General features: G+C 50.5%; 2 protein-coding genes across 23 annotated transcripts in view; one reads left to right on the plus strand and one right to left on the minus strand.

Annotated features, from left to right (window-relative positions):
* The window catches only part of Myl2 (myosin, light polypeptide 2, regulatory, cardiac, slow), a 20,750-nt gene extending 8,251 nt beyond the window's left edge, over positions 1–12,499 (plus strand). For 5 of the 7 annotated variants that reach the window (NM_001384328.1, NM_001384327.1, NM_001384331.1 and 2 more), the window contains 6 exons: positions 775–864; positions 1,722–1,797; positions 2,857–2,961; positions 3,853–3,931; positions 4,014–4,062; positions 5,697–5,880. In NM_001384328.1, the coding sequence (NP_001371257.1) occupies positions 829–864; positions 1,722–1,797; positions 2,857–2,961; positions 3,853–3,931; positions 4,014–4,062; positions 5,697–5,795 (444 nt within the window). In that variant the 5' untranslated portion in view covers positions 775–828 and the 3' untranslated portion in view covers positions 5,796–5,880. Of the gene's footprint in view, positions 56–774; positions 865–1,721; positions 1,798–2,856; positions 2,962–3,852; positions 3,932–4,013; positions 4,063–5,696; positions 5,881–12,174 lie in introns of those variants that run through there. The other 2 variants (NM_001384326.1, NM_010861.4) reach the window with 2 other exon arrangements.
* Positions 7,078–25,000, minus strand: part of Ccdc63 (coiled-coil domain containing 63) — a 30,029-nt gene continuing 12,106 nt past the window's right edge. For 6 of the 16 annotated variants that reach the window (XM_011248224.3, XM_011248228.3, XM_011248225.2 and 3 more), the window contains 8 exons: positions 23,952–24,071; positions 21,752–21,933; positions 19,944–20,125; positions 15,836–16,056; positions 12,160–12,234; positions 9,886–10,078; positions 8,198–8,401; positions 7,081–7,301 (listed from right to left, as the gene is read on the minus strand). In XM_011248224.3, the coding sequence (XP_011246526.1) occupies positions 7,096–7,301; positions 8,198–8,401; positions 9,886–10,078; positions 12,160–12,234; positions 15,836–16,056; positions 19,944–20,125; positions 21,752–21,933; positions 23,952–24,071 (1,383 nt within the window). In that variant the 3' untranslated portion in view covers positions 7,081–7,095. Of the gene's footprint in view, positions 7,302–8,197; positions 8,402–9,885; positions 10,079–12,159; positions 12,235–14,363; positions 14,581–15,835; positions 16,057–19,943; positions 20,126–21,751; positions 21,934–23,951; positions 24,072–25,000 lie in introns of those variants that run through there. The other 10 variants (NM_001384201.1, NM_001384199.1, NM_001384197.1 and 7 more) reach the window with 6 other exon arrangements.

Genomic DNA, 25,000 nt, shown 5'->3' on the forward strand with positions numbered 1-25,000 from the left:
AGGCCAGCAGGCTCCTCGAACTCTCCAGAGGTGGCAACTGGCCTCAGACACCATGGTGAGTGGTCAGTAAACCCTTGAGAAGAGACGCAGGGTGGGGAGCAGAGAGATAACCCCCTCCCAAGCCAAGCACCCCATGGAGGAGGGGGGGAGGAGGAGGGGAAGGAGGAGGGAAGCTCTCTTACGAGCCCCCTAGCCCTAGATGGACCAGCACCTTGCACCCTCTGAGGGACCCCAATCAGCTCCCCTAAGGAGCCACAAATAGCAGCTCCTCAAGGAACTTGCAAAAATCAATGAGAAATGCGCTTGGGGGATGGGTGCCCACTACCTGATCTCAAGAAATCAGTAACACCCCACCCCCACCCCACCCAGAGCTTGCCAAACGGAGACTGAGAGCTTTTAAGGGTCGAATTGTAATTCTTTTCCCAATTCAGGTGGCCAGGAAGAGGTTTTCTGGTTCTCTCTTTTGAATATTCCCCTTGAAATATTTGTGCCCGCCTCCCAGAACAGGTAGCCCCCAGCTGCTAGAGACTGCAGCTAAGGGGCGCAGAGTGTACGTGTGTGTGGCTGTGTGATCTAGAGAAGTGACTCACCCTCTCTGAGCCTCCAGTCTCCTTAGTGGAGCAGAGGAGAGCATTAGATAATGTTTGGAGGTTTTGGGGTATCATTTCGCCTCGCATGTTGTCTGGGTACCAGAGACTCACTCCCCAGGTGACAGGTCCTGGCCCAGGTCCTGATCCAGAGGCTCCACAGTGTCTGATGGATATTCCTCTCCAGGCACCAAAGAAAGCCAAGAAGCGGATAGAAGGCGGGAGCTCCAACGTGTTCTCCATGTTTGAGCAGACCCAGATCCAGGAGTTCAAGGAAGTGAGTGTGGCAGAGTCCCCCTCCTCCCCCGATATAATGACACCAGACCTGGGAAATGATCTGCATGCCCAGGCTCATCCAGACCATGTGTGAACCCCCAAAGAAACACTTGGTCATAGTCACTTGTGTGGGTTATCCATGAAAGCACACCCCTTTGCTGAAATGCAGGGATTTCTCAGAAAGGCGCTGGGTAGCGATCCCTGCTCAGGGCTGTCTCACTAGCACTTTGGTTGCTGGTGTCCTGAGAGAAAGCCTCAGTCCCTCCTATACTTGGGGGTGGGGGGCAGGCAAAAATATGAACCACAGAGGAAGACGAGAGGCATGAGGAAGGATGGTGGGACCAAGCCCAGCCTCTGGATCCTATGACGTTTCCCGACTCTCCTTTCCTGGTGCGCGGGGCTGGGCAGCATAGCATCCATCCGTGTCTGTCACTGTTGTGTCCCTGGGTATTAGCTGTGGAGAATTTCCTTTCTACCTACCAAAGCGGGAAGGGCAACTGAGTACTGCTCTACCTGTTGCCCTCAATAGTGGGGCTGTGCCTTACAGCATGTGCCTAACTAAAGTGGCAAAGTATAGCCACCGGCCACAGCCAAGAAGGACAGGCTCAGAGTCCTGTCCTCGCAGTGTTGTGTGGTCCTCCCTTCTCACCTGGCCCTTGGGGGAATAGGTGGACAGCGGCCATCATAGAGGCACACCTAGGCAGGTTATAAGGAGGTACCTCTGCCCCTGCCAACTCAAAAGGCAGGAAGGCCACCTCCTGCAGGTCACCAGGTTTTACTCCTGCCATGTCCCCTCCCCTCCCCAGCTGAACCTCTTGTCCCTGCCCTGTCTCAGCTGAGCAGTGACTCTCCCCACAGGCCTTCACAATCATGGACCAGAACAGAGACGGCTTCATCGACAAGAATGACCTAAGGGACACATTTGCTGCCCTAGGTATGTGGCAGTGACAACACCAGGGAAGGGGGTGGAGGGTGGGGAATGCGGGCATCAAACAAAGCCAAGAACCCATTTGTTATCTGCCGAAGTGGCTCAGCTGCTACCAGCCCTTTGGAACAACTCCAGTCAGTGGTCTTTATGCTTTCTCCTTTCCTCTCAACCCGGGGCGAGGGGGAGAGGAGAGGATTTTTTTTTTTTAAACACATTCCTGGCTCATAAATAGAAAACTCAAATTACTAGGAAAAGAAAAGGGGAGAAAACAGAATTACCCAGAAGGCTACACTCCGGCCAACACTTCCGTCTCAATCCTTGAAATCCTTCCAGATCGATGCCTTTCAAGTTATTGGGGTCATCCCATTTGGGACTTGGGCTTATTTAACATCTCCGCAGTGTGAGCCTGGCTTCCAGCACCACCCGCTCCTGTCCTCAGGACTCAGAGCCGCGACGAACAGCTCTGTGGGTTGGGCACCGCGCAGTTCATCTTTGTGACTAATGCAGCTTCCCGTTTTAAGAAGGAAGGGGTCGGCTTTGTCTCGTTTGTGCTTTGGAAGGAGGGTTTGTGCTTTGGAAGGAGGGAAAGCTGGCATGGGGTGTGTGCAGCTGTGGGCGGCAGCAGGTCTGACAGAAAGAGCTCCCTCAGAGACTGGGTATGAGCTCTCTGCCTGCAGGGCTCACAGGTCTGACTAAGAATGGCATTGCAACCAAAGCATTAACTTGCATGAAAGGTTTAGGGCCTGAAGACACTTGCTTATTTAATGAGCTCAGGTCTCATGTAGCCCAGGTTAGCCTCAACTTCAAAATATGTAGCCCAGGATAACCTTGCACTTCTGATCCTCCCCAGTGCTGGGATTACAGGCAGTCACCACCACATCTGGCTAGAAAACACTGCTGGAAACATCTGTCCTGGTGTCTGTTGTCTGTCTGTCTGTCTGTCTCACACATACATACACACACACACACACACACAGAGGACAGTCCCTTATGCTTCCTAGAAGCAGGGTCAAAAAGGGTGGCAGCTGCCTGCTTCCGGCTCAGAGTTTCTGTCTCTCCCACCAGGACGAGTGAACGTGAAAAATGAAGAGATCGATGAAATGATCAAAGAGGCTCCAGGTCCAATTAACTTCACCGTGTTCCTCACGATGTTTGGGGAGAAACTTAAAGGTGAGCTTCCGTGTGAGAGAGTGTGCATGTGACTCTGTGTGTGTGTGTGTTTGAGTGTGTACATGTGCGTGTATGCGCGTGTTCACCTCTGGGCATGAATTAAACCCTAGAAGAGACATAGGCAAAAGGTGGGTAGCTCACAACTCAACAAGGAACCATTGGAAATTAGCATGGGAGAGCTGGAGAGACAGCCCAGTGGGTAAGAGCGCTGGCTGCTCTACCAAAGGTCCCAGGTTCAATTTCTAGCATCTACATGGTGTCTCACAACCATCTGTTAACTCCAGTCTCCAAGAGGTCCAATGCTCTCTCTCTCTCTCTCTCTGGACACCAGACACACATCTAGTGCAAAGACATACATGCAGGCAAAAGAGCCACACACATAATAAAAGGTAAAAAAAAAAAATAGCATAAAAGAAATCAGGGCCGTTGCTTCAGCTGGGGGTGGGGCTGTTCCAGCAGGGGGCGCTGTTCCCACTCCTCTCACTATAGCCCTAGGCTAATGCACTCCACATACTGAGACCTTTGAGACAACTTTCAGAGCATCTGAGGAGCAACTTGCTTGAAGCTCCTCCTCACAGCCCACAAAAGTCCCAGAGTGAGGCCTCTCTTGCATTTGACTTCCTGTTGGCTCCTGTTGTCTTTAAGATTTAATTTCTATGTTGTGTATGTGTTGTGTGCATAGCACATACGTGTAATACCTGTGAAGGGCAGAGAAGTTGGCGTTGCTGGGAGCTGAAGTTCTACGTGGGTACTGGTCCTTTGCGAGAACAGCAAGCCCTCTTGGGAAGCAACCTTGTCCTGGCCCCTCTGGCTCAGGGGGACCTAGGTCCACTTCCTGTGACCCCAGCAGCTCCGGTCCCAGCAGACAGGTGGGCTTATCTTCTCTTGCAGGGGCTGATCCTGAAGAGACCATTCTCAACGCATTCAAGGTGTTTGATCCCGAGGGCAAAGGGTCACTGAAGGCTGACTAGTAAGTGGGCTCTAAGGGAGAGGGGTCCCTACTTCCCACCCCCAACATATGTCACCATCATCTGCTCTCTCTTTTCCTACAGTGTCCGGGAGATGCTGACCACACAAGCAGAGAGGTTCTCCAAAGAGGAGGTACAGGGTCTCCAGTGTTCCCACCACCCAGCCCCCTTTATAGACACCCCGTCTCGACCTAGTGACATCCCTAGTGGTTCTAGTGAGAGCCAGCTATCAACCCCTCACTCACGGGACTTCCGTCTTTGACCTCACTGTATCTGTGTACCTCGGTCTCCCTGTCTGTCAAGGAGGGATGACGACATCTGCTGTCACATGCCACAAGGCTTGATGGTGGTCACAATACCCATTGCCACCACAGGGCCGGGCCACAGTGTCTTTTGGTTCAAGCCAGCTAGGTCTCATGACTCAGGCCTGCCGGTCCCATATACTAGAGAAGCTAAAGCAGGAGGATTGCAGGTTTAAGGCCAGCACAGGCTGGCTACAAAGTGAGTTCAAGACCAACCTGGGAAACTTGGAAAGTCCCATCACAAAATAAAAGCTTAAGCCAGGCAGTGGTGGTGCACGCCTTTAATCCTAGCACTCAGGAGGCAGAGGCAAGCAGATTTCTGAGTTCGAGGCTAGCCTGGTCTACAGAGTGAGTTCCAGGACAGCCAGGGCTACACAGAGAAACCCTGTCTGGAAAAAAAAAAAAGAAAAAAGCTTACCAAGGTCTAGCTCTAGGCTACAGCCCCTGCCTTGTTAATCTTTTTCACCTGACCTGTATGTAACCCTGGGTTCAGTCCCCAACACTGCAGGATAAAGAGGGGAGATGAAAGTGGGAGGAGCAAGAGTAACCTTTCAAAACCATTTGCCTTTTAAGACCCGGTCTCACTACACAGCCCTGGCTGGCCTGAAACTCAGGCTGGGACCACAGATACCATTACACCTGCTTCATCCAACAAGGTTTCTCTGTGCCCTGACTGTCCTGGAACTCACTCTATAGACCAGGCTAGACTTGAGCTCATGGAGATCCACCTGCCTCTGCCTCTGCCTCTCTGCCTCTCTGCCTCTCTGCCTCTGCCTCTCTGCCTCTCTGCCTCTCTGCTGCTCTGCCTCTCTGCCTCTCTGCCTCTCTCTCTACCTCTCTGCTCCTCTGCCCTTCTGCCCCTCTGCCCCTCTGCCCCTCCTCTGCCCCTCTGCCCCTCTGCCTCTGCTTCTGCCCCTCAGGTGCTGGGATTAAAGGCGTGGGCCACCACATCCAACTTCATCCAAATACTTTTAGACAGGAAAACTGCATGTAAAATAAGCTACCTCAATATCTGGTTTCCCTCCAAGAATACGGCCTCTCTGACCATTTGACCACAATGGGTCACAGGCGTGCATTCAGCCACAGTCCCCACCAAGCCCTCTCGCCCCTGAGCATAGCCCTGCCCAGCAGCTCCTTCAACAGCTGGATCTCCATTTTCCCCTGCTGGGCATCTGGGAGGTTGCGGGGAGGTCTAGGGGACTTCAGATCACCCCGGTGAGTAAAGGTGGGGATGGTGAAGACACAAGAACACGTGGACCCAGAAGTTAATCCAGGACAGTAGCCTGGGCTTAGTTCCCAGAGAGAGGTAACTTTTGGGCCTGCTGACTTCCCTCCCACCTCAAGTCCTGCTGACAGCAGTCACAGCCTGGCTGGGGGTATTGGGGTCCTTCCCAGGATCTCAGGCCCACTCTGCGCCCCCCTTGCCATTCTGAGGATCTCTGAATCCCACTACTCTTGCTTGCAGATCGACCAGATGTTCGCAGCCTTTCCCCCTGACGTCACCGGCAATCTTGATTATAAGAATTTGGTCCACATCATTACCCACGGAGAAGAGAAGGACTGAGCCCTGAACCACAGCCTCAGGTGACCCACAGCCCACTCTCCATCCCAGGGCTGTGCGCAAATAAACAGGAAGTCTTGGCTCTGGCTGTGGTGACCATTGGCTCATTTGGCTCTAAGTAGCCAAAGTCACAAAGTATTTGGGTTCTGTGAAGGCTGCAGGGATCTCAGTTTGAACAGCAAACAGGCACCACCTGGCAGTGGTGGCACTTTGTGGGGGGCACACTCCAGCCATTGGGAGTCAGAGGCAGGTGGATCTCTGAGTTCTAGGCTAGCCTGGTCTACAGAGTCAGTTCCAAGAAGTCCACGGACTTCAGGAGCATCTGCATCCAGGAGTGGCAGTTCTGTCACTCTCTCCAGGTGGCCTTCCCTTAGCTCTGGTTGCTTTCTGGGCCCAGGCTTTGAAGGTGGGAAAAAAGACGGATGGATCTCTGGGACTTCCAGACTTAGCCCGCTTTACATAGTGGGTTTCAGGCTAGCCTGGGCTACATAATGAGATCCTGAATAAAAATAACACACCGGCAGTGACAGTTCCTGGCTCCCCTGACCTGGGCCTTTGCTTAACCTTAGAACTGAGTCCCCATAGCTAAACTAAAATCAGGAAGCCAAGGCCAAGAGAATCACTAGAACCAAGCATTAGTAACATCGAAGGCTAGCCTGGGCTATAGAGCGAGGCCCTGTCTGAGAGAGAGAAGAAACCCACAGTTCCCACACCCAGGGTCAGATCCAGCCCTGCAACCGATGTGGGCCCCTTGCAGGAAGCTGCGGTTCAAGGGATGGGGTCCTGAAGGATCAGAACCCTCAAACTCTGGGTGACCCATACCCTTCCTGTGGTTCTGGGAGTGTCTTCTAGGGGCTCTTCCAGAGACACTGAGGCTGGGGACCACAGATACCTGGGCTCTAGAGAGGGGGCAGCAAGGCCTGCAGGACCCAGCTCAGTTCTGTGGGGACACTCACTCCCAAAGTACACACAGGCAAAGGGGTTCTCAGCTTCCAAGACCCTGGTTCCTGCCCAGTCTCTGCCTCATCCAGTAGACCCTAGAGTCTGAGATCAATATTTCAACATGAGCCACCCCCTAAACTGCCCTGTTCCATCCGGCAGACCTTGTCAGTTGTGGGAGGTGGGGGTGAGGGAGTAGGAGGCAGTGCTGGCCACATTCTCAGGGTTATCAAGGGCCACATAGACCTCGGGCCACTCTTGAGGCCCATGCTTCTCGCCCCTCACCCCACTTCTAAGCTGGTTTGCAGCCTGCAGAGCTACTCAGCACAGCACATCAAAGGCCCTAGGATCAGCAAGAAAACATTTATTCTCTCTGGTGTGGAATACAGGCACCCACGAGGCTCAGCCTATCACCTTCTTCTTGAGCCTTATCTCGTCCCCCTTCTCTGACATGGTGTCCTGTAGTTCTTTTGTGCGTTCCCTCTGAAGGAAGTTCTCCAAGACCATCTGCTGGAGGGTACTGTGGTCCAGAGGAGAGTCCACTGCACCCAGGACAAGCTCTGTGAGGAACTGGGAGTTGGTGCCCAGCTCACTTCCTTCCCAGGGACAGTGTCACGCCATCATGCTGGGCTGAGCACCGGTTGGAAAGCCCTTTAGAGCTCCAAGCAGAGAAGCACCCTCAGGGGATTCCCATGCACGAATGGGAGACATAGCTGGTTTAATACCCACAGACCAAGCTGCAAGGCACAGCCTCGGTTTGATTGCTAAGCCATTGCTACCCAGGGGAACATACATTTTAGTGGCTACATAGTACTCCATTATGTGTTTGGGTAAGTTCTGACTAAGTGAATGGTGCGTGGCATGCACGTGTGTATAAGAGTGTGTGTGTGTGTGTGTGTGTGTGTGTGTGTTTGTGTGTGTATATGAGTATATGTGTGAGTATGTATGTGTCTGAGTATATGTTGTATGTGTTTGTTTATGAGTATGTATGTATGTCAGTGTATAAGTGTGTCTATATGAGTATGTGCATATGAGTGTAAGAGTGTACATGAATATTGTGAGTATGTATGTGTATACATGTATATGAGTGTGTGTGTAGGAGTATGTATATGTATGTAGGTATGTTTATGTGTCAGTGTGTATGTGTTTGAATATAGGTGTATGTGTGTGTTTATGAGTATGTATGTGAGTATGTGTATATACAAGTGTCATTGTATTTGTGTATGTGTGTGTGTGTGTAGGGTCCTTTGCTAATTTCCAGTTTGGGGCTGCAGTGAACATGTTCCCACTTCCTGACCCTATTGTTCCCTAAGGACCTATTCTCATTTTGTTCAAACAAGTGGCTATACTGTGGTGATGATTCGTGGCCATGAGGGAAACTGAGGCCCACAGACCCCATAGAGACTTGGGGTCCTTAAGGGACCCTACCCAGTGGCCTGCCTGGGTGGCAGAGGGCAAGAACTCACCCTCTTCAAGTTTGTCACTGAAGGAGTCTGCCCCAAACACAGGCAGCACAACCCTTATGGGCTCTGGGGGCTTGAGGAGGGCAGAGCCGCCCCAGAAGGGGTTGACAAAGGGTTGTGGGACATCGACATCGGGCCCCTCTGCCTCCTGCAGGCGCCGGAAGGACTCTAGAAGCAGCAGGTCATTTGTCTTCTTTTCTATGATAGCTGGAAGGAAAAAACGGGGTCAGGGGGTCAAGGGTTAAGACCGCCAGCCCAGGCAGCCCTCATTATCACAGAGGGAGGGATGGGAGTTTGTGCAGGATGCTGGCTTCCTCCTGGCCACGGGCCGTGGGTGTGGGAAATTCTGACATCATGAGGCACCGAAATCTCTCTGATGCACATTGGCAGAGCTGCTCACAGGAGCACACGGTAGATCTGAGGCACTGAAAGCGCTGTGAGTGACAGTTTCTAGGAAAACATGGTCCAAAAAGAATTCCCTAGATATTGACAATGAGAAGGCCAAAAACCAGTGTTCCACTAGACATCAAAGCCAGCAGTAGCCTGATTTTCCAGCCTGCATTTATGCCATTCCTTCTGCCTGGGATGCCTGGGGTGGGTGCTAAGATTCAAACTCGGCTCTCTGCGCGCCCGTGCACATACACACACACATACACATTCACACTCATAAGAACAGCCGGTACCATTCATGCCAAGCTACCACAGTCTGGGTGGCCATGTCCCCTCTGTACCCTGAACTGGGAGCTAAACCCGGAAATGCAGAAGGCAGTTTCACAAGCGTCTGTGACATATCCGGAGCCCCACTCTGAACATTTCATTTCCTTCCTTTCAATCAGGGTTTTTAGTTCCTTTTTCTTGCTGTATTGCTTTGGCAAAGCATCCTACAGGTACAGAACTGAATAAGCTTAACAGGAGTCATTTTTGCCTTCTTCCTAATCTTGGAGAAAAAAGCCCATGGGGCTCAGATATGAAAAGCGTGGTGTGTGCGCGCACATGCATGTGAGCCTCTGTACGTATATGTGTATACGTCTGCATGAACACACTTTGTGCATACATGTGTGCATATGTGTTTGCATGCGTGTGCATATATGTGCAGGCATATGTGAGCATGTGCATATAGTGTTTACTGGTGTTTGAATGTGTCTTTGTGCACATGTGTGTGTATGTATAGTGTTTAGTATATACATATATATACTATATATATATATATATATATATATATATAGTGTATGTATAGTGTTTAGTGTATAGTGTTTGTGGCAGGTGCCTGTACATGTGTGTGTATGTGTGTACATCCGTGTAAGCATGTGTGTGTGAACATGTAAGTGTTACGGTGTTTGTGAATGTGTGTAAGGAAGCTCTCTTTTCTAGCTTTAGTTTTTCTCCTGAAGGGAATTCACCAAACCCCTCTCCTGGGTTCACTGAGATTCACCACCAACTAACCCGTGTTTAATCCTCCCAATAAATCCGGTGGTGTAGCTCCTGAGTTGCACCCTCATTTCAGAGCTCAAAGAACCCGAGCACAGAGAGGGTCGGGAATGTGGCCAACGTCACACAGCTAGTAAGTGAAGGCTCAGAATTCAAACCAAGGCAGGCCGCACCATGGCTGTGCTCACTACCAACCAAGAAAGCGTTCTTGTGCCTGGTCACAGACCGTGCAGGCAAGAGTGCCTAAGAGGTACTAGGCTCACCAAAATACTGCTGCAGATTGATGTCCGTGACCTTCCCGGACTCGCCCAGCTTGCCCAGGATCTCAGTGGCATCGCAGTTGATCTTCTTAAACATCTTCTCCACCGAGTTCTTGAGATACTCCAGGGTCTTGCTCATCTCCTTGTATTTGGTCTCATAAATGTCCGCTTCCTGCGTGGTCTTTCTCAGTTTCTCCTGGGGGACAGACAGACACCAGGCCCAGCCTGAGGCTGAGGGACTTTTTGTGCAAGTGACGGGGGGGCGGGGGCAGGCGGTGTGCCATCCAAGGAATGAGCTTCCTGACAGCATCAAACAAATTTAAGAAAAAAACAGACAGCTAAGGATGGGGGTTCCTTGCGTGGAGTGCTTGCGCAAACCAGGAGTGGTATGCATGCCTGTAAATCTTGCACTCTGGGGATGGGGGCAAGGAGGGACGCGAGCCCAGGGTCATCCTTGTCTATGTAGTGAGTTTGGGACCAGCCTGGGGTACATGAGACCCTGTATCAAAACTAAGTGATTCCTCAGAGTGCCGAACCCGGACTCCTGGAGAGAGAGGAGATGGTGAAGAGCCAGGGGTGGAGAGGGTTCTAAGCAGGAAGTTGGGGACAGCCCTTAGCAGGGTGGGACGTATCTGAGAACCCATAGCTCCTTGGATGAAGTCTCCTCCTTGGGGTATTTGTATTTCGGAGGGGGATACGTGGGCATGCGCACGCGCATGCGCGCAGACACAATGCTATCCTAGCTAGCACCACAGTCCAGTGAAGGCATAAAACAATAAAGACAGAGCCAGGCAGAGGAGACCCTGATGAACACTGTTGATCCCAAACCCAGGGAAGAGTCGGGAGTTCTAGGTGGCCCCCAAGTAGAGCCTGTGGATCTAGGCTGGAGACCACCTGCGGAGACCAGCCTGAATCACAACGGCTTCCCTTCCCGACACCCCTTGGCTCTGAGTTTCCTAGGCTCTTCCTGGGCTTTGCTGTCCCTCCGCGGTAGAGCCACGAATAGCACCACCAGCCTGGTCAGGGTGAAGGACGAAAATGAGCCCCAAGGAACAAATAAAAATCGCTCAGGGGAAGGAGCTATGATTCTGAACAGGAAAAGCCCAGGCTACCCTTTAACTCCAGATCCTGCTGCCTCAGCCTCCTAAGTATGCGAATCAAAGATGTGTGCACCACACCCAGCCAGTCAGGGGCGGGATTCACATCTTGCTGAGCATTGGCTGTTCATTGCCCAGATACTGTCACCGGAGAACCTGTTTGCCCTGGGATGGCAGTGTGACGAGCACACAAACCCCATAAAGAGTCATTATTCAAGTGTCCTGAGAAGCAACTGGGGCTTCCTGCCTCAGCCAGTGTGGCCTTCTCCACACTCTCCAACCTTCTTCCTGGGAGCCGTGGTACCACCAGGCATCCTTGGGATGGAAACCACACACCAAGAAGAGCCTGGGTGGTAGATGACATCACAAAGACACTCCCTCCCCCAATCCTGAAAGTGCCAATTTTCAGCTTATTTAACAAAAAATAAGCTTCTAGCTTGCTCGGGCTCCCAGGGTGTCTGGGGGGCGGGGGAGGCAGGAAGAAACCTTCAAACCCAATACTGGGGAGCCAAAGGAAGGAGGATTGCTGTGAGTTTGAGGCCAGCCTGGGCTACATAGTGAATTCTAGACACCAAGGCTGCATAGTGAGACCATGTCCAAAAAAAAAAAAAAAACCCACAACTCGGCTCCCTAGAGTTGATTGTACTGTTTGCCTCTGCCAGCCTCTGTTTGCTCCCTGAAAAAAAAAATGGAAAGAGTATAACACCTTCTCCTGAAGGTGGTGAAGGGAGATGGGGCCAGAGGAGTGGACATAGCCTGGCATCTACTGACTAGTGCCTAGCCCAGGACGCATTTGCATGCAGGATGTAGGCTTGGTTCAGTGGTGCAGTACAGAACTAACATACTGGAGGCCCTGGGTTTGATTCCCAGCATAGACAGAAAGGGAGAGGGGAGGAGAAAGAATAGAAGACAGACTGTTGGTTTGTGGTCGTTAGTGAAAAACAGTGGAACTGAGCCAAGGGGGAGACAAAAGGAGAAACTGAGGCAGAGATGCATCAGAATGGAAGTGCAGTCCCAGGCTTAGGTTGGACCTCCGAGCACCTGTACAATAAACAGAGCTTACAGACAAGGGTTCTGTGGTTGTGTCTGAACAGGCCATCTGACAGATGACGGACACATGCAGGATGCTCCTTGTCCCTGTCTCTTCCCCTCCCCCTCCCCCCTCCCCTTCTCAGCTCACCTCCATCTGTTTCAGGATGCTCCGGGTGCCCTCATGGGAGGTCTGCTGCTGTGACCGCAAGTTGATGATGTCATCCTGCTCAGACAGACGAGAACCAGTAGGAGAAGATGGGAGTTGCCCTCATCCACTGTATCCAACCCTACTCCATGTGGGGTAACCCATCAAGGAGTCGCCCCTGTCCCCACCTTCTCCTCAGGCATTCTATTCTTCATCCTCTGAGAATCATCTAGAACTATCTAGTGCAGTAGCTCTCAACCTTCCTAATGCCTCGACCCTTTAATATAGTTCCTTCATGTTGTGGTGACTCCCCAAACATAAAATTATTTCTGTCGCTACTTCATAACTGTAACTTTGCTACTGTTTTGAATTGTAATGTAAACATCTGTGTGTTCCAATGGTCTCAGGCGACCCCTGTGAAAGAAACATTCAACCCCCAACGGGGTCATGATCCACACGGGCTCAGAACCACCTAGAAAGAGAAGTCAGCATCATCTCTCACATCCTGTGTGCACTAACCGCGCCATGTCATGGCCACGCCTAGGTACTGAGAACTTGCAACATGGCACCAGAGACAGGGCAGCTGAAGTTTCTCTTGTATTACAGGGTAAAGAATATATTTGGACAACTAGTGGCTACTGCACTAGACCTGGCAGCTCAGTCTAGGGTCCCTCAAACTCTCCCAAGAATCTGAGTCACCCCTTCAGATGACCAGGCTCACTCCAAGTTCCAGGACTGGAGCGAGGCTAGTTCCCAGTACAGCTTGTCCAAGCTCCTTCACATAGCCCCTCCCACCCTCGGGTGCCATTTCAGGTGGAAATAATGGAAGATTTCAGCACAGGTGGCCACTCCAGTGAGGGGACAACCTTGCTAAGAGGTGACAGGTCAGCCACTGATAGTGAATTCACTAGTGGGGGATGATGGCTCACACACAGATGGCTAACTGCTGGTTAGGACCTGGACATCTGCAGTTTGGGGTGGAGAATTTCCCCAACAGACACTTGGGCTCCAACCTCTAAATTACAGTGCACTAAAGCAAACAAAACAAGAAGCCTGGGGTTCCTGTGCTATTCCCAACATCATGGTACAGATGGGGAAACTGAGGCCCACAGAGGGCAAGTCCACCTTATACCAAGCCCTCAAGGGTCAAGTGTGGATATTTCCACTCCAGTCATAGGTCACTCAGGGCTCCTCATCCATGTGCATCTGCATCCCACAGGGACTAGGGATATGCTCTGTCCTGGAGCAGCCTGGACCACAAAAATCATTCCTGCCATTCCACAGACAACCACTAGGGGGCAGTGGCGACACACTCACGACCCACTGTGGCCTACACAAATGTACCCCAGAGAAACAAAAGTTTGGGGATTGGTGTAGAACACTTTGATCTTTACTGGGCATGGTGGCACACACCTTTAATCCCTCCACTCAGGAGGCAGAGGCAGGCGGATTTCTGAGTTCGAGGCCAGCCTGGTCTACAAAGTGAGCTCCAGGACAGCCAGGGCTATACAGAGAAACCCTGTCTCGAAAAACCAAAAAAAAAAAAAAAAAAGAACACTTTGATCTTTATATGTTGACCATTACAGATCTTAATATATCAGAGAACACGGGCCTGTGACCCCCGTTCCTAGGTAGAGATGAAACTGGGTGTACCAGAGGGGGGAAAATAACCAAAAAACTTAAAAACCTGAATCCTAGTTTGAGCAGAGAAGTTTTCTAATGACTCATGCCTGAAATTTCAGCATCCCCCAAGCTGAGACAGGAGGATTGCTGCGAGTTGCAGACCAGCGCGGGCTACTGAGCAAGGCCTAGTCTCAAAAAAAAAAAAAAAAAAAAAAAAATGCATCAAAGCAAGAAAGCAGCCAAGTCTCTAGGATAACTGTCCTGGCAGGAGTGACGTCAGGCCGAAGAGTCGCTAAGTCCCTCCCCGTGGCTCGCAGACCATTGAGACAATGGGCCTCAGGAAAAGGCTGAAGCCTGGTGCTAGAGGGAGACTTGTCTCCTGAGGGGCTGGCTCTGTGGGTGAGGGGCTTGCTGCGCAAGTGTGAGGCCCTGAGTTCGAATCCGGACAACCTATACAAAGTCCGCTGTGGCGGTGCACATCAGTAACCGCGGCTCTCCTGTGGCGAGACCTGGCTGGATAGGACAGAACTCCCAGAATGGCAGGAGAGTTAAGGAAAAGGTCCAATGTACTCTGTCCTCCATACCCACACAAGAAGAAACAGGGTCATGATGTCATCGGAGGAGGAGAGGGCAGGGCTCAGTCAGAGGGAATCCTTGGAGGAGGGGCGTGGCACGGCTAGGCATGGCATCTGCTGGTGCGCTGGGTGTTCTTCCTGGTTCTGAGCCATAGAGACAGCAGTCAGCCTGTCTGGACTGGCATGCGGCATCGCGTGGTTTGGACTCTGTGAAGTGTTCCAGAAGCTGTTCATGTGAAGAGGCCCAGGAGCCAGGTAGGTGTGAGAAATTACAGATTCAGTGAAGGTAGCCAAGTGTCGCTCCTTCAGGACTGGCCAGAGCCTTTACTAGGCTGATGGGCACCAGGCCTGTCCAGGATTAAGCATTGACCATTTACGTCCCTTCCACTCTGAAGCCTTTGGTCAACAAAGGTGCTGGGACCTGAGTTTCATTCCCAGAACCCACCTGAAAAAAATACCTGGCCGTGATGGCATACATTTGTGTTTATATATGTATATATAATATATGTGATATATGTAGTATATAATCTATAATATATGATAGATATAATATATGTAATATATTATATAATGTATGTAATGTATTTGCTATATAGTATATGTATTATATTATATAACTATTAATTGTTATTAATTAATTATAAGTATTATTGATTAATATATTAGATATAATTTTTAAAAGATTTATTTATTTCATGTACGTGAGTACACTGTCACTGTCTTCAGACACACCAGAAGAGGGCATCGGATCCCATTACAGATGGTTGTAAGCCACCATGTGGTTGCTGGAACATGAACTCAGGACCTCTGGAAGAGCAGTCAGTGCTCTTAACCGCTGTGTCATCTCTCCAGCCTGATGGCATTCATTTGTAACCCCAGTATGTCTCCCGAGCGGAGACAGGAGGTCCCTAGGGGCTTACAGCCTAGATGGCATAATTCAATTAATGGTTGAGCTCAAAACCCCATTGACAGATGTTGTCTCAGAGGCCAAGGAGGAGAGGCTGGAGTGACAGCTCAGAGGTTAAGAGCACTGGCTGCTTTTGCAGAGGACCCAGGCTTGATTCCCAGCAACCACGGGGGCAGCTCATACCATCTGTAATTCCAGATGGGGGTCTGGTGCCCTCTTCTGGCCTATGTGGGCACTGCATGCACGTGATGCACAGACACACATGCAGGCAAAGCATCCATATACATAAAACTACTTTTAAAAGTGCCTTCCTGGGCCGGGCGGTGGTGGCACAGGCCTTTAATCCCAGCACTCAGGAGGAAGAGGCAGGCGGATTTCTGAGTTCGAGGCCAGCCTGGTCTACAAAGTGAGTTCCAAGACAGCCAGGGCTACACAGAGAAACCCTGTCTCAAAAAAAAACCAACCAAACAAAAAATCCCTTCCTAGCTAACAGTCCAGAGTTAATGAAACCTGTTGTGGCCATTATCTACAGCACAGACTAAGGTATCGGGGAAAACCCTTGAAAGCCACACACCTGGATCCGCTGGGTCTTCTTGTGCATGGTCTCCATGTCATTGTTGAGCTCGGTGACATAAGTGAAACGAGCAAAATTCTTCTCCTCCTTGGCCAGGAAATCCTCGGTGAGCTGGTTCAGGTCCCCGTTCTCCGCCAGCTTCAGCAGCCGCAGGTGCGCCACCTCATAGCTCGCGAAACTCTCGCCCTTCCCCTTCTTCCCAAGCTTCTTGGATTTGACATCTGGATGGGAGAGAGAAAGACCGCAGAAGGTGAGGAAAGAGACGATGGGCTCCCCGTCATCCATACTGTCTTGGGGAGGAAGTGAGAGCTTGCCAGGACGCGGGATCCATATCAGAAATTGCTGAGGGGCTGGGAAAGCAGAAGATCTCGATGACGCACAGACACGAAGACCCGAGTTCAATCCCCAAGACGGGTAAGAAACTGAGTGAAGGTGGCGATGGTGTCCCTGCAACCCCAGCCTGGGAGGTGGAGACACTTAGATCCCTGGAGTTCAGCAGCCGGCCAGCAGAGTACTAGTACTCTCCAGTGCAAGGGACGGTGGTTCAAAAACCAAGGCATGACTGGCAAAATGGCTCGGTAGTTATGAGCACCTCCCACCCTAGAGAATCCAAGTTCACGGCCAGGCCTAACTGATGGTTCACAACTGCTTATGACTCCATTCTAAGAGATCTGACAACCTCTTCTGGCCTCAGCCAGCACCCTCACACATGTGGTATACACTTACAGACATAAACACTACACACAAAAATAAATAGGGGCTGGAGAGATGGTTCTGCTCTTAAGAGCATTTGACAGCTCTTCCAGAGGTCCTGAGTTCAATTCCCAGCAACCACGTGGTAGCTCACAACCATCTGGAATGGGATGCCTTCTTGTGGTACATCTGAGGATACTACGGTGTTCTCATATACATAAAATAAATCTTAAAAAGAAAAATAAATAAGTGGTTAGGGTTTTGTTTCATTGGTTTGTTTGTTTGTTTGTTTGTTTATTTTCTAGACAGGGTTTCTCTGTGTAACTCAGTGTATAGAGCAGGCTGGCCTTGAACTCACAGAGATCTACCCACCTCTTCCTCCCAAGCGCTGAGATTAAAAGCATGTGTCACTGTGCCTGTCTCAAAAAAAGTAATAATTATTTAAAAATAAAATGATTAGCCAGGCAGTGATGATGCATGCCTTTAGTCCCAGCACTCAGGAGGCAGAGGCAGACCGTCCAAGGGCAGCCTGGTCTACAGAGTGAGTCCAGAACATCCAGGGCTACAAAGTGAAATCCTATCTCAAACTAAATAAATAAATAAAATAAAATAAAATAAAATAAAATAAAATGATAAAAGGAGATCAAGAGCCAGGCACAGTAGTGCAGGCCTTTACTCCCAACACCTGGTAGTAAAACCCTGCATACACACACACCTTTCCACACGCACACAAAGAAACTAAAATAACATAAAATTTAAAAATACTTAGTAGAGCACTACAGCATGCCCAACATGGTACCAGACTCTGCTGTCAGGGTTGAGACATGGAGAGCCAAAGAGATGGCCAAGGGAAGAGAAGAAAAAAATCCACCCACCATCACACTCGTGGCTGGAGGGAGACACAACAGATGCTATGGGTGGGAGGGTCTCTCTGCAGAGGTGACAGGAGCAGGGTAGAGGTCAAGTAAAGGTTAAGGAGCACCCTGGGGAGAGAGTTCTTAGGAAGGCTCATTTAGCTGGGTGAACCCCAAAAGTTCTGAGCCTTGCTCAGCCTGCAGGCCAGGCTCTCCTGAACATGTCTGACATCTTTCTGATGTCTTCTGCATGGCAGTTGGGTGGAATTTTCTAGATCTTTCTAAAGACTTCTGGCTGTGCAATGTCTGACCTGCTGTGACTTTTCATTGTCCTTGAGATAAGGTTGAAGCTTGTCAGCATCCCAAGACAAGGAGGGGATGACTCGTGGGACCTATTTTGGATGGAATTTTGGATCTTCCACTTAGTTCCTGTGGCCCTGGGCTGGGTTACACGTGTCCACTCTGGACTGCAGGAGTGCCTTTTTTGGAGTATTCTGGAGTGTTGTAGGAATGCCTAGTCCTCGGTGCCATCCTGAGGACCTCATGGAAACAGTGCATACCAAGCACCCGGAAGAGAGGCTTACACAAGTGGCAAAGGGGCAGGTAAGGGGTGGGTGGAAGGACGAACGGATGGTTAACTGAGCAAGAAGAGCAAGTGAATGGGTAGAAAAAAGACAGTCCAAAAGGTGAAAGAAAGAAGGAAGGAAGAGAGAGAGAGAGAGAGAGAGAGAGAGAGAGAGGGAGGGAGGGAGGGAGGGAGGGAGGAAGGAAGGAAGGAAGGAAGGAAGGAAGGAAGGAAGGAAGGGAGAGAGAGAAAGAAAATAAAAATGTCTTTGTGGCTTTTGATTAATTTTAGAGAGTAAGACATACACAAGATTTCTCAGAGCCACTTTTAGCAACATGGTCCCAAGTGACAGGGCAGAGGGGGACAGAACATACAAGGGGATGGGTGTGGCACAGGAAGTGCATACTTACTGTGTACAAGGCTGTCAGGATTTATATATGCTTGGCCCAGGGAGTGGCATTATTTGGAGGTGTGACCTTGTTGGAGTAGGTGTGTCACTGTGGGCATGGACTTTAAGACCCTCATCCTAGCTGCCTGGAAGCCAGTATTCTGCTAACATCCATCAGATAAAGATGTAGAACTCTCAGCTCCTCCTACATCATGCCTGCCTGGATGCTGCCATGCTCCCATCTTGATGACAATGGACTGAACCTCTGAACCTGTGAGCCAGCCCCAATTAAATGTCGTCCTTATAAGAGTTGCTTTGGTCATGGTGTCTATTCAAGGCCTAACACAAGAAGGAGAAGGAGGAAAGAGGGGGGAGGAGGAAAGAGGGAGGAGGAGGAGGAGGAGGAGGAGGAGGAGGAGGAGGAGAAGAAGAAGAAGAAGAGAAGAAGAAGAAGAAGAAGAAGAAGAAGAAGAAGAAGAAGAGAAGAAGAAGAAGAAGAAGAAGAAGAAGAAGAAGAAGAAGAAGAAGAAGAAGAAGAAGAAGAAGAGAAGAAGAAGAAGAAGAAGAAGAAGAAGAAGAAGAAGAAGAAGAAGAAGAAGAAGAAGAAGAAGAAGATCAAACACACCTGTGCAGCTTCCCCTTGTCTGCACCCTTCATGCCTTTCCATTCCAACCATGACATCATCACAGGCTGAGCCCTGCCTGGCAAGACCCAGCAGCAAGCACCAAACCCATACAGGGTCTAGCAGACCCCAAGGCTCCCCTGCGCTATAGACTGAGTCTCAGGGTGAAAAGACATCTGCAGATTGGGGCTGGCAGACAAACTTGAGCAAGCAGTTCCATGTAAATGCACTTCCAAATGCTGAAATCCGTCCTCACTACTGCTAAGAAACAAACCATTCTCAGTAGAAGTGTATCCCAATACTGCACGGCACATACTTAATGTAATAGTGTGTTCATTGTTAACCTCAGGCTTAAGTTTAACCTGATTGCTTTTTTTGGTTGGTTGGTTGGTTTGGTTTGGTTTTTCGAGACAGGGTTTCTCTGTGTAGTCCTGGCTGTCCTGGAACTCACTCTATAGACCAGGCTGGCCTCGAACTCAGAAATCCGCCTGCCTCTGCCTCCCAAGTGCTGGGATTAAAGGCGTGCGCCACCACTGCCCAGCTGTGTGCTGTGTTTTATTAGCTATGATTGTCCCACATGGCTCAAACTATAATCTCTCTCTATCTCTCTATCTCTCTCTCTCTCTCTCCCTCCCTCCCTCCCTCCCTCCCTCCCTTCCCCCCGACCCCCACCAGCATCCCTGATCCCCACCAGCAGAAATCTCGCCCTATTTTCTCTTCTGCCTAGCCACTGAGTGATCAGCTTTTATCAACAAGATGGAGAATTAATGGTAAACATTGCTTACACAAACTTGAGACAGGAGGTTCTTGACGTAAGCACTACCATGCCTTGTCTGGGATCAAACAAAACGTGAGGGCAGAGAGATTGAACAACATGGGGGTAATCTTTACACAGCGCATATAAACATTATGCCTACAGAGAGGAGGAGGAGGAGGAGGAGGAGGAGGAGGAGGAGGAGGAGGAGGAGGAGGAGACTGGCTTGTACCTTCCTGCTTCTTGGCCTGGTCCTCAAATTCAGAGCGGTCGTTAAGCTTGGCCAGCAGGAAGGACTTGAGTTTCGTCTCGTGATCATATAGACGTTCCAGTTCCCGGATCTCCAGGTTGTACTGAGAGATGTCTTTCTGCTGGCGGTCCTTCATGGCAGCCATCCGAGCCATGGCCTCCACTCTGTGGGGAGACAGAAGATGGGACTCAGTGCCCAGAGCTTTCCTGTCCCTGTTCCTCTCTGTCTCTCCCTGCCAGTCCAGAGGACTGCATGCCTGCCCAGTGGCCACCAGGGTTTGTTTGCAATTTTTTTTTTTCTGGTGGTAGGAACCAAACTCGGGATCCTACCAGAGCTGTGAGTTTAGAGCACCCCAAGGAAGTGATTTTCCTGACACCCTGTTTATTGTTAGCAACAGCAGCAGCGGTGATCCCATCTTCACCACTAATACAATCATCACCATCATCAGCACCAACAGACTACCACCATTACCACCATCATCACCATCACTGCTACCATTATCCCTACCATCATCATCCCCACCACCATCACCACCATCATCACCATCACCACCACTCATCGCTTGCCTCCTGCATGTATGGATCCGTTTCTGCTCTTTACATGCGTCCTATATGGTGGAGAGAGAGGTCAAGCCCAGACATGTCTAACTCTAAGGAAAGATACCCAGACCAAGACCAGAGACCATGTAGGGAAGTGAGAGCTGAAGTCCAGCTCTCCCATCTACATTGTCCTGCATTGTGAAAGGTAGCCTGGTTCCCGGTTGAGCTAAGGCTAGAAACTCCAGTGACACCGAAGGGACCGTAGGCGCTTCACCTGATTCCCGGGCACCAGGTCCCCGTCACTAGCTGCAGTCCTCCATAGATTTGTGGCCATCAATCATGTAAACACAACATCCCAAGCCTCCCCGTAGGTAGAGGATGTGACCTGTGGTCACACAGGCTCAAGACAGATCTCCATTTTAATGAGGTACCTAACAGCCTGGAGGCTTAGCCAATAAGCTTTCCTTCCCAGATACTCCTCCCTGTGAAAGTGTTTCATCTCAGCCCCCACCCCCAAGAAGTGGGGTACGGTTTTACTCATCCACTTCCGGCCATGACAATAAATGTCTTAAAACCATGGACTGCCTCTTTCCATCGGGATCCACTGTGGGGAGCCATGGAGAAGCCCTTCGCCTATAGAGCTGCCGTCTAATCTCCCATAGAAGGCCTCTCTGTGCTCCCAGCCATGGCTGCCTCCAAACCAAGCCAAGCCAAACTCAAGACCTCCCCCTCCCCCCACCCCGACCAGATCCATCCTCCATTCTCAGCCCTTCCACTGCATCCAGAGGTACTTGGGTGTCTAAGAGCCTAATCCAGATGGCCCTGGCCTCATCTCAGACCTGGGGACCCCCCCAAGCCTGCTCCAGCTGTCCCACACCTCAGACTGTGCTTCCCCACACCCAGAGCGGTGTCCTGGGGCTTCCTACAGCCCAACACCTACCCAGCAACAGTGTGGGGTAAGCATGGACAAACTTCCAGTATCCTGCCTCCCCCAGCAGCCGACCCCTGTGGTGGAGCAGACAAGGGACCCCATAACCCTACACTGCATGGGGTCCCTGTTTGTTCCAGAGAAAAAGGAAGACACTCATTCCTCAGGCTGTGGGGAGGATGATGGAAGCACTGAGGTGCCTAGCACCCTGCTGGGTGCATGGTTAGTGTCCATGGCTGCTGCTGCTGCTGCTATGACTTATGGCCCAAGCAGTCAAGAGGAGCAGGTGGGTGATGAGCTGGGAACTGGGCCACCCCAAGCACCTCTGCTCATAGGCCTGGGCAGACTGCTCAATGGCCACGTTCATGGTCTTCTTCTGTGTCTGCAGACGCCGCTGAAGCTGCTGGTAGACGTGGTCGTAGGCGGCCTTCTCAAAGAGGAGATCCTCAATCTCCTTCCGGAGCTGGGAGTTAGAGGTCAGCATCGTGTCAAAGTGGACAGTGACCTGTGGGGAGGCCATGATTCAAACAGGGTCTCACACCCGGAGGCTGAGACTTTGGACTGGACTGTCCAGGGGCAGATGTCAGGACACTGCTGCTGTCCCCCTGTGTCCCAGCAGTACCCAGGGCGGATCTGCTGTCATGATGTGTCTCCTTCATCCCTTTGGAAGCAAAGTCCCTCCTCATTAAAAGCAGCTAATTCTAAATCAGGAGATTTAAGAATTCTGAAACCCCAGGGGTCCTGGCCAACTCAGACATTTGGGGTCTGTAATGGTTTGTATATCCTTGAACCAGGGAGTGGCACCATCTGGAGGTGTGGCCTTGTTGGAATAGGTGTGACCTGGTTGGAATGGGTGTGTCACTGTGGGTGTGGGTATAAGATCCTCACCCTAGTTGCCTGGAAGTCAGTCTTCCACTAGCTGCATCTGGATGAAAATGTAAGACTCTCAGCTCCTCCTGCATCATGCCTGCCTGGATGCTGCCATGCTCCCACCTTGATGAAAATGGACTGAACCTCTGAACCTGTGAGCCAGCCCCAATTAAATGTTGTGTTTTATAAGACTTGCCTTGTCTTGGTGTCTGTTCACAGCAGTAAAACCCTAACTAAGACAGGGTCTATCCAGAAGAATACCAATACAGATAAGATTTTGAGAAATATTAACAAAATATTCTTTTTGTAAGGTGTAATGCTGGTGCTGTGCTTGTGAAAGAAAATATTTTTTTGTTTTTTGTTTGTTTGTTTGTTTGTTTGAGACATGGTTTCTCTGTGTAGCCCTGGATGTCCTGGAACTCACTCTGTAGACCAGGCTGGCCTCAAACTTAGAAATTTGCCTGCCTCTGCCTCCCAAGTGCTGGGATTAAAGGCATGCTCCGCCATGCCCGGTAAAAGAAAATGTTTAATTTCAAGAGCTGAAACAGAAAGATTTGGGCATAAAATGTCTTGATACCTCCCCTTAATTACCTTAGTTAAGGTAAGCCATTTATCTTAGAGGCCTTCAGGGTGGGAACAGTATACAGCAGGAGCCACATTCTGACAATGAGATCAGTATGACAGGTGTGGGGACAGTGTGACTGAGAGGTGTGGGGACATTCTCTTAGTCCCTGTTTCCCTCTATCTCTGAACAAATGGATCTTAGCTTTTTTAAAACTTTTTTTAAAGGTGATACTGGTTACACTGTTCATGGGAATTTAGGCCAGTCCTGCTCTTGAAGGGTTTGGGGAACAGCATGAGAGGTACTAAAGAAATTTAAAATACACCAACGGGTTGGGATGATGCTCAACTATGACCCCAGAACTCAGTAGGCAAAGGCAGAAGGGCTGGAAGGTTCAAGTCCAGCTTCAGCCGCATAGTGAATCCCAGGACAGCCTGCACTGTAGCAGACACAGAAAGAGAGAGAGAGAGAGAGAGAGAGAGAGAGAGAGAGAGAGAGAGAGAGAGAGAGAGAGAAAGAAAGAGAAAGAAAGAGAAAGAGAAAGAGAAAGAGAAGAAGGAAGGAGGAGGAAAAGGGAGGGAAATAGCACTCAGAAAACAGAGACAGGAGGGTAGCCATGAGTTCAAAGCCAAACTGGGTCTAGATTTCAAGTTCCAGGACTACAGAGTGAACCTGTCTTCCCCCTCCCCTGCAAAAAAATCAAATAATAACAAAAGTTTGCCTTTCTGGTGCTTTAATAGAACACTGACCAAGACCAATTTAGGGCCTGGGGTCAGGGATTGGGTAAAAGGGTTGCTATCATGGGTGAGGGGGCCCCTCAGTCCACCTTCTTCCAAGCACCAAGCAAACCTATGTTCTGCTCACAGCGCTGAGGTCAAGCTTCATCTCTGGGAGTGGGGTTGGGGGGAGGGAGTGGGGCTGAAGACAAGGGAGGGCAGTGGGGATTGGAAGTGGGGGTGGAGGGTAGGGATGGGGGAGGATGGGGGATGGGATGGAGGGATGGGGGGATGGGGTAGGGGTGGGAGGATGGGGTGGGGGTGGGGGTGGGGGTGGGGAGGTTGAGGCTTTAGAGAACAGCCCCCCTTACCTACCAGGTTCAGTCGGGACTCCAGAACATGGATCTGTCTCTGCAGTCTCTTGGGATTATTGGCCTCTTGTGTCCTCAAGAAGAGCTGTCTCTGGTTCGTGATCTTTCTCTCCATCTGAACGATCTGGGGGGCAGGAGGGGGGAAAAACTGGGTTCAAGCCAAAGTCACATCGACTCTCATCCCTTAAACAGCTCTGACTCCTGGATTCCTGTTCCGTCCAACTGATTCCCACCCCGTCCAGGGTGAAGAGCAAATTGGCTCTGCGTGTGAATCTTCCCACCAGTGAACAGAAATTCCCCATCTCTCCAGCCCACTTTCCACCTCCCCAAGCCACGGTTTCTAGAGGAAATGGCACTGACACCTGGTGAAACTTAGTCGTCAACCCTGTTAGCCTGAGAAGGGCCAGGAACTGTAGCTGCTTCCATGATACTGTTGTGACTTCCCAGTGCCCATCTGGTCATTTCCTACATGTCCAGGTCCCAGTTCCTCTGCTGATGAATGGGACTTCACTTCCTGAAGTGACCGGGTGTGGCAATCACGGGAAGTCTATGCTTTGATGATGTATCTGAAACTTTCCCAAGAGTTGGTGCCCACTTTGGAAAGTAGGTCACCAGCACCACACAGATGTGGTTCTTTGAGTTGCAGGCACACGCAGCCCACGTTAGGCAGAAGCACCTGGCTAAAGCTTTGACGGCTCTCCACATGTGTACAGTCTCTGACAGAGTCAGTCGCACCCAGGGCTGTAAACTATAGCCCTTTGGCCCAGGGCTTATTGTTGCTAATAAAGATTTATTGGAAATACCAAACCAGTTTCTGTACTGCCTGTGGGGCTACATGGCTGGAATTTCCACAGGGGCCAGGGGCGCTGGAGCTTGGAAATCCCAAGTGTGACTGTGGGTCTTTTGCATAAAGACTTCATAGGGTCATTTTAGATATGTTGGACCCGGGTGTTCGCATATTGAAATGCATTTGACAGGGGCTAGAGAGATGGCTCAGAGGTTAAGAGCACTGGTTGCTCTTCCAGAAGTCCTGAGTTCAATTCCCAGCAACCA

Source organism: Mus musculus, chromosome 5, assembly GCF_000001635.26.
Source record: "Mus musculus strain C57BL/6J chromosome 5, GRCm38.p6 C57BL/6J".
Lineage (NCBI taxonomy): Eukaryota > Metazoa > Chordata > Mammalia > Rodentia > Muridae > Mus > Mus musculus.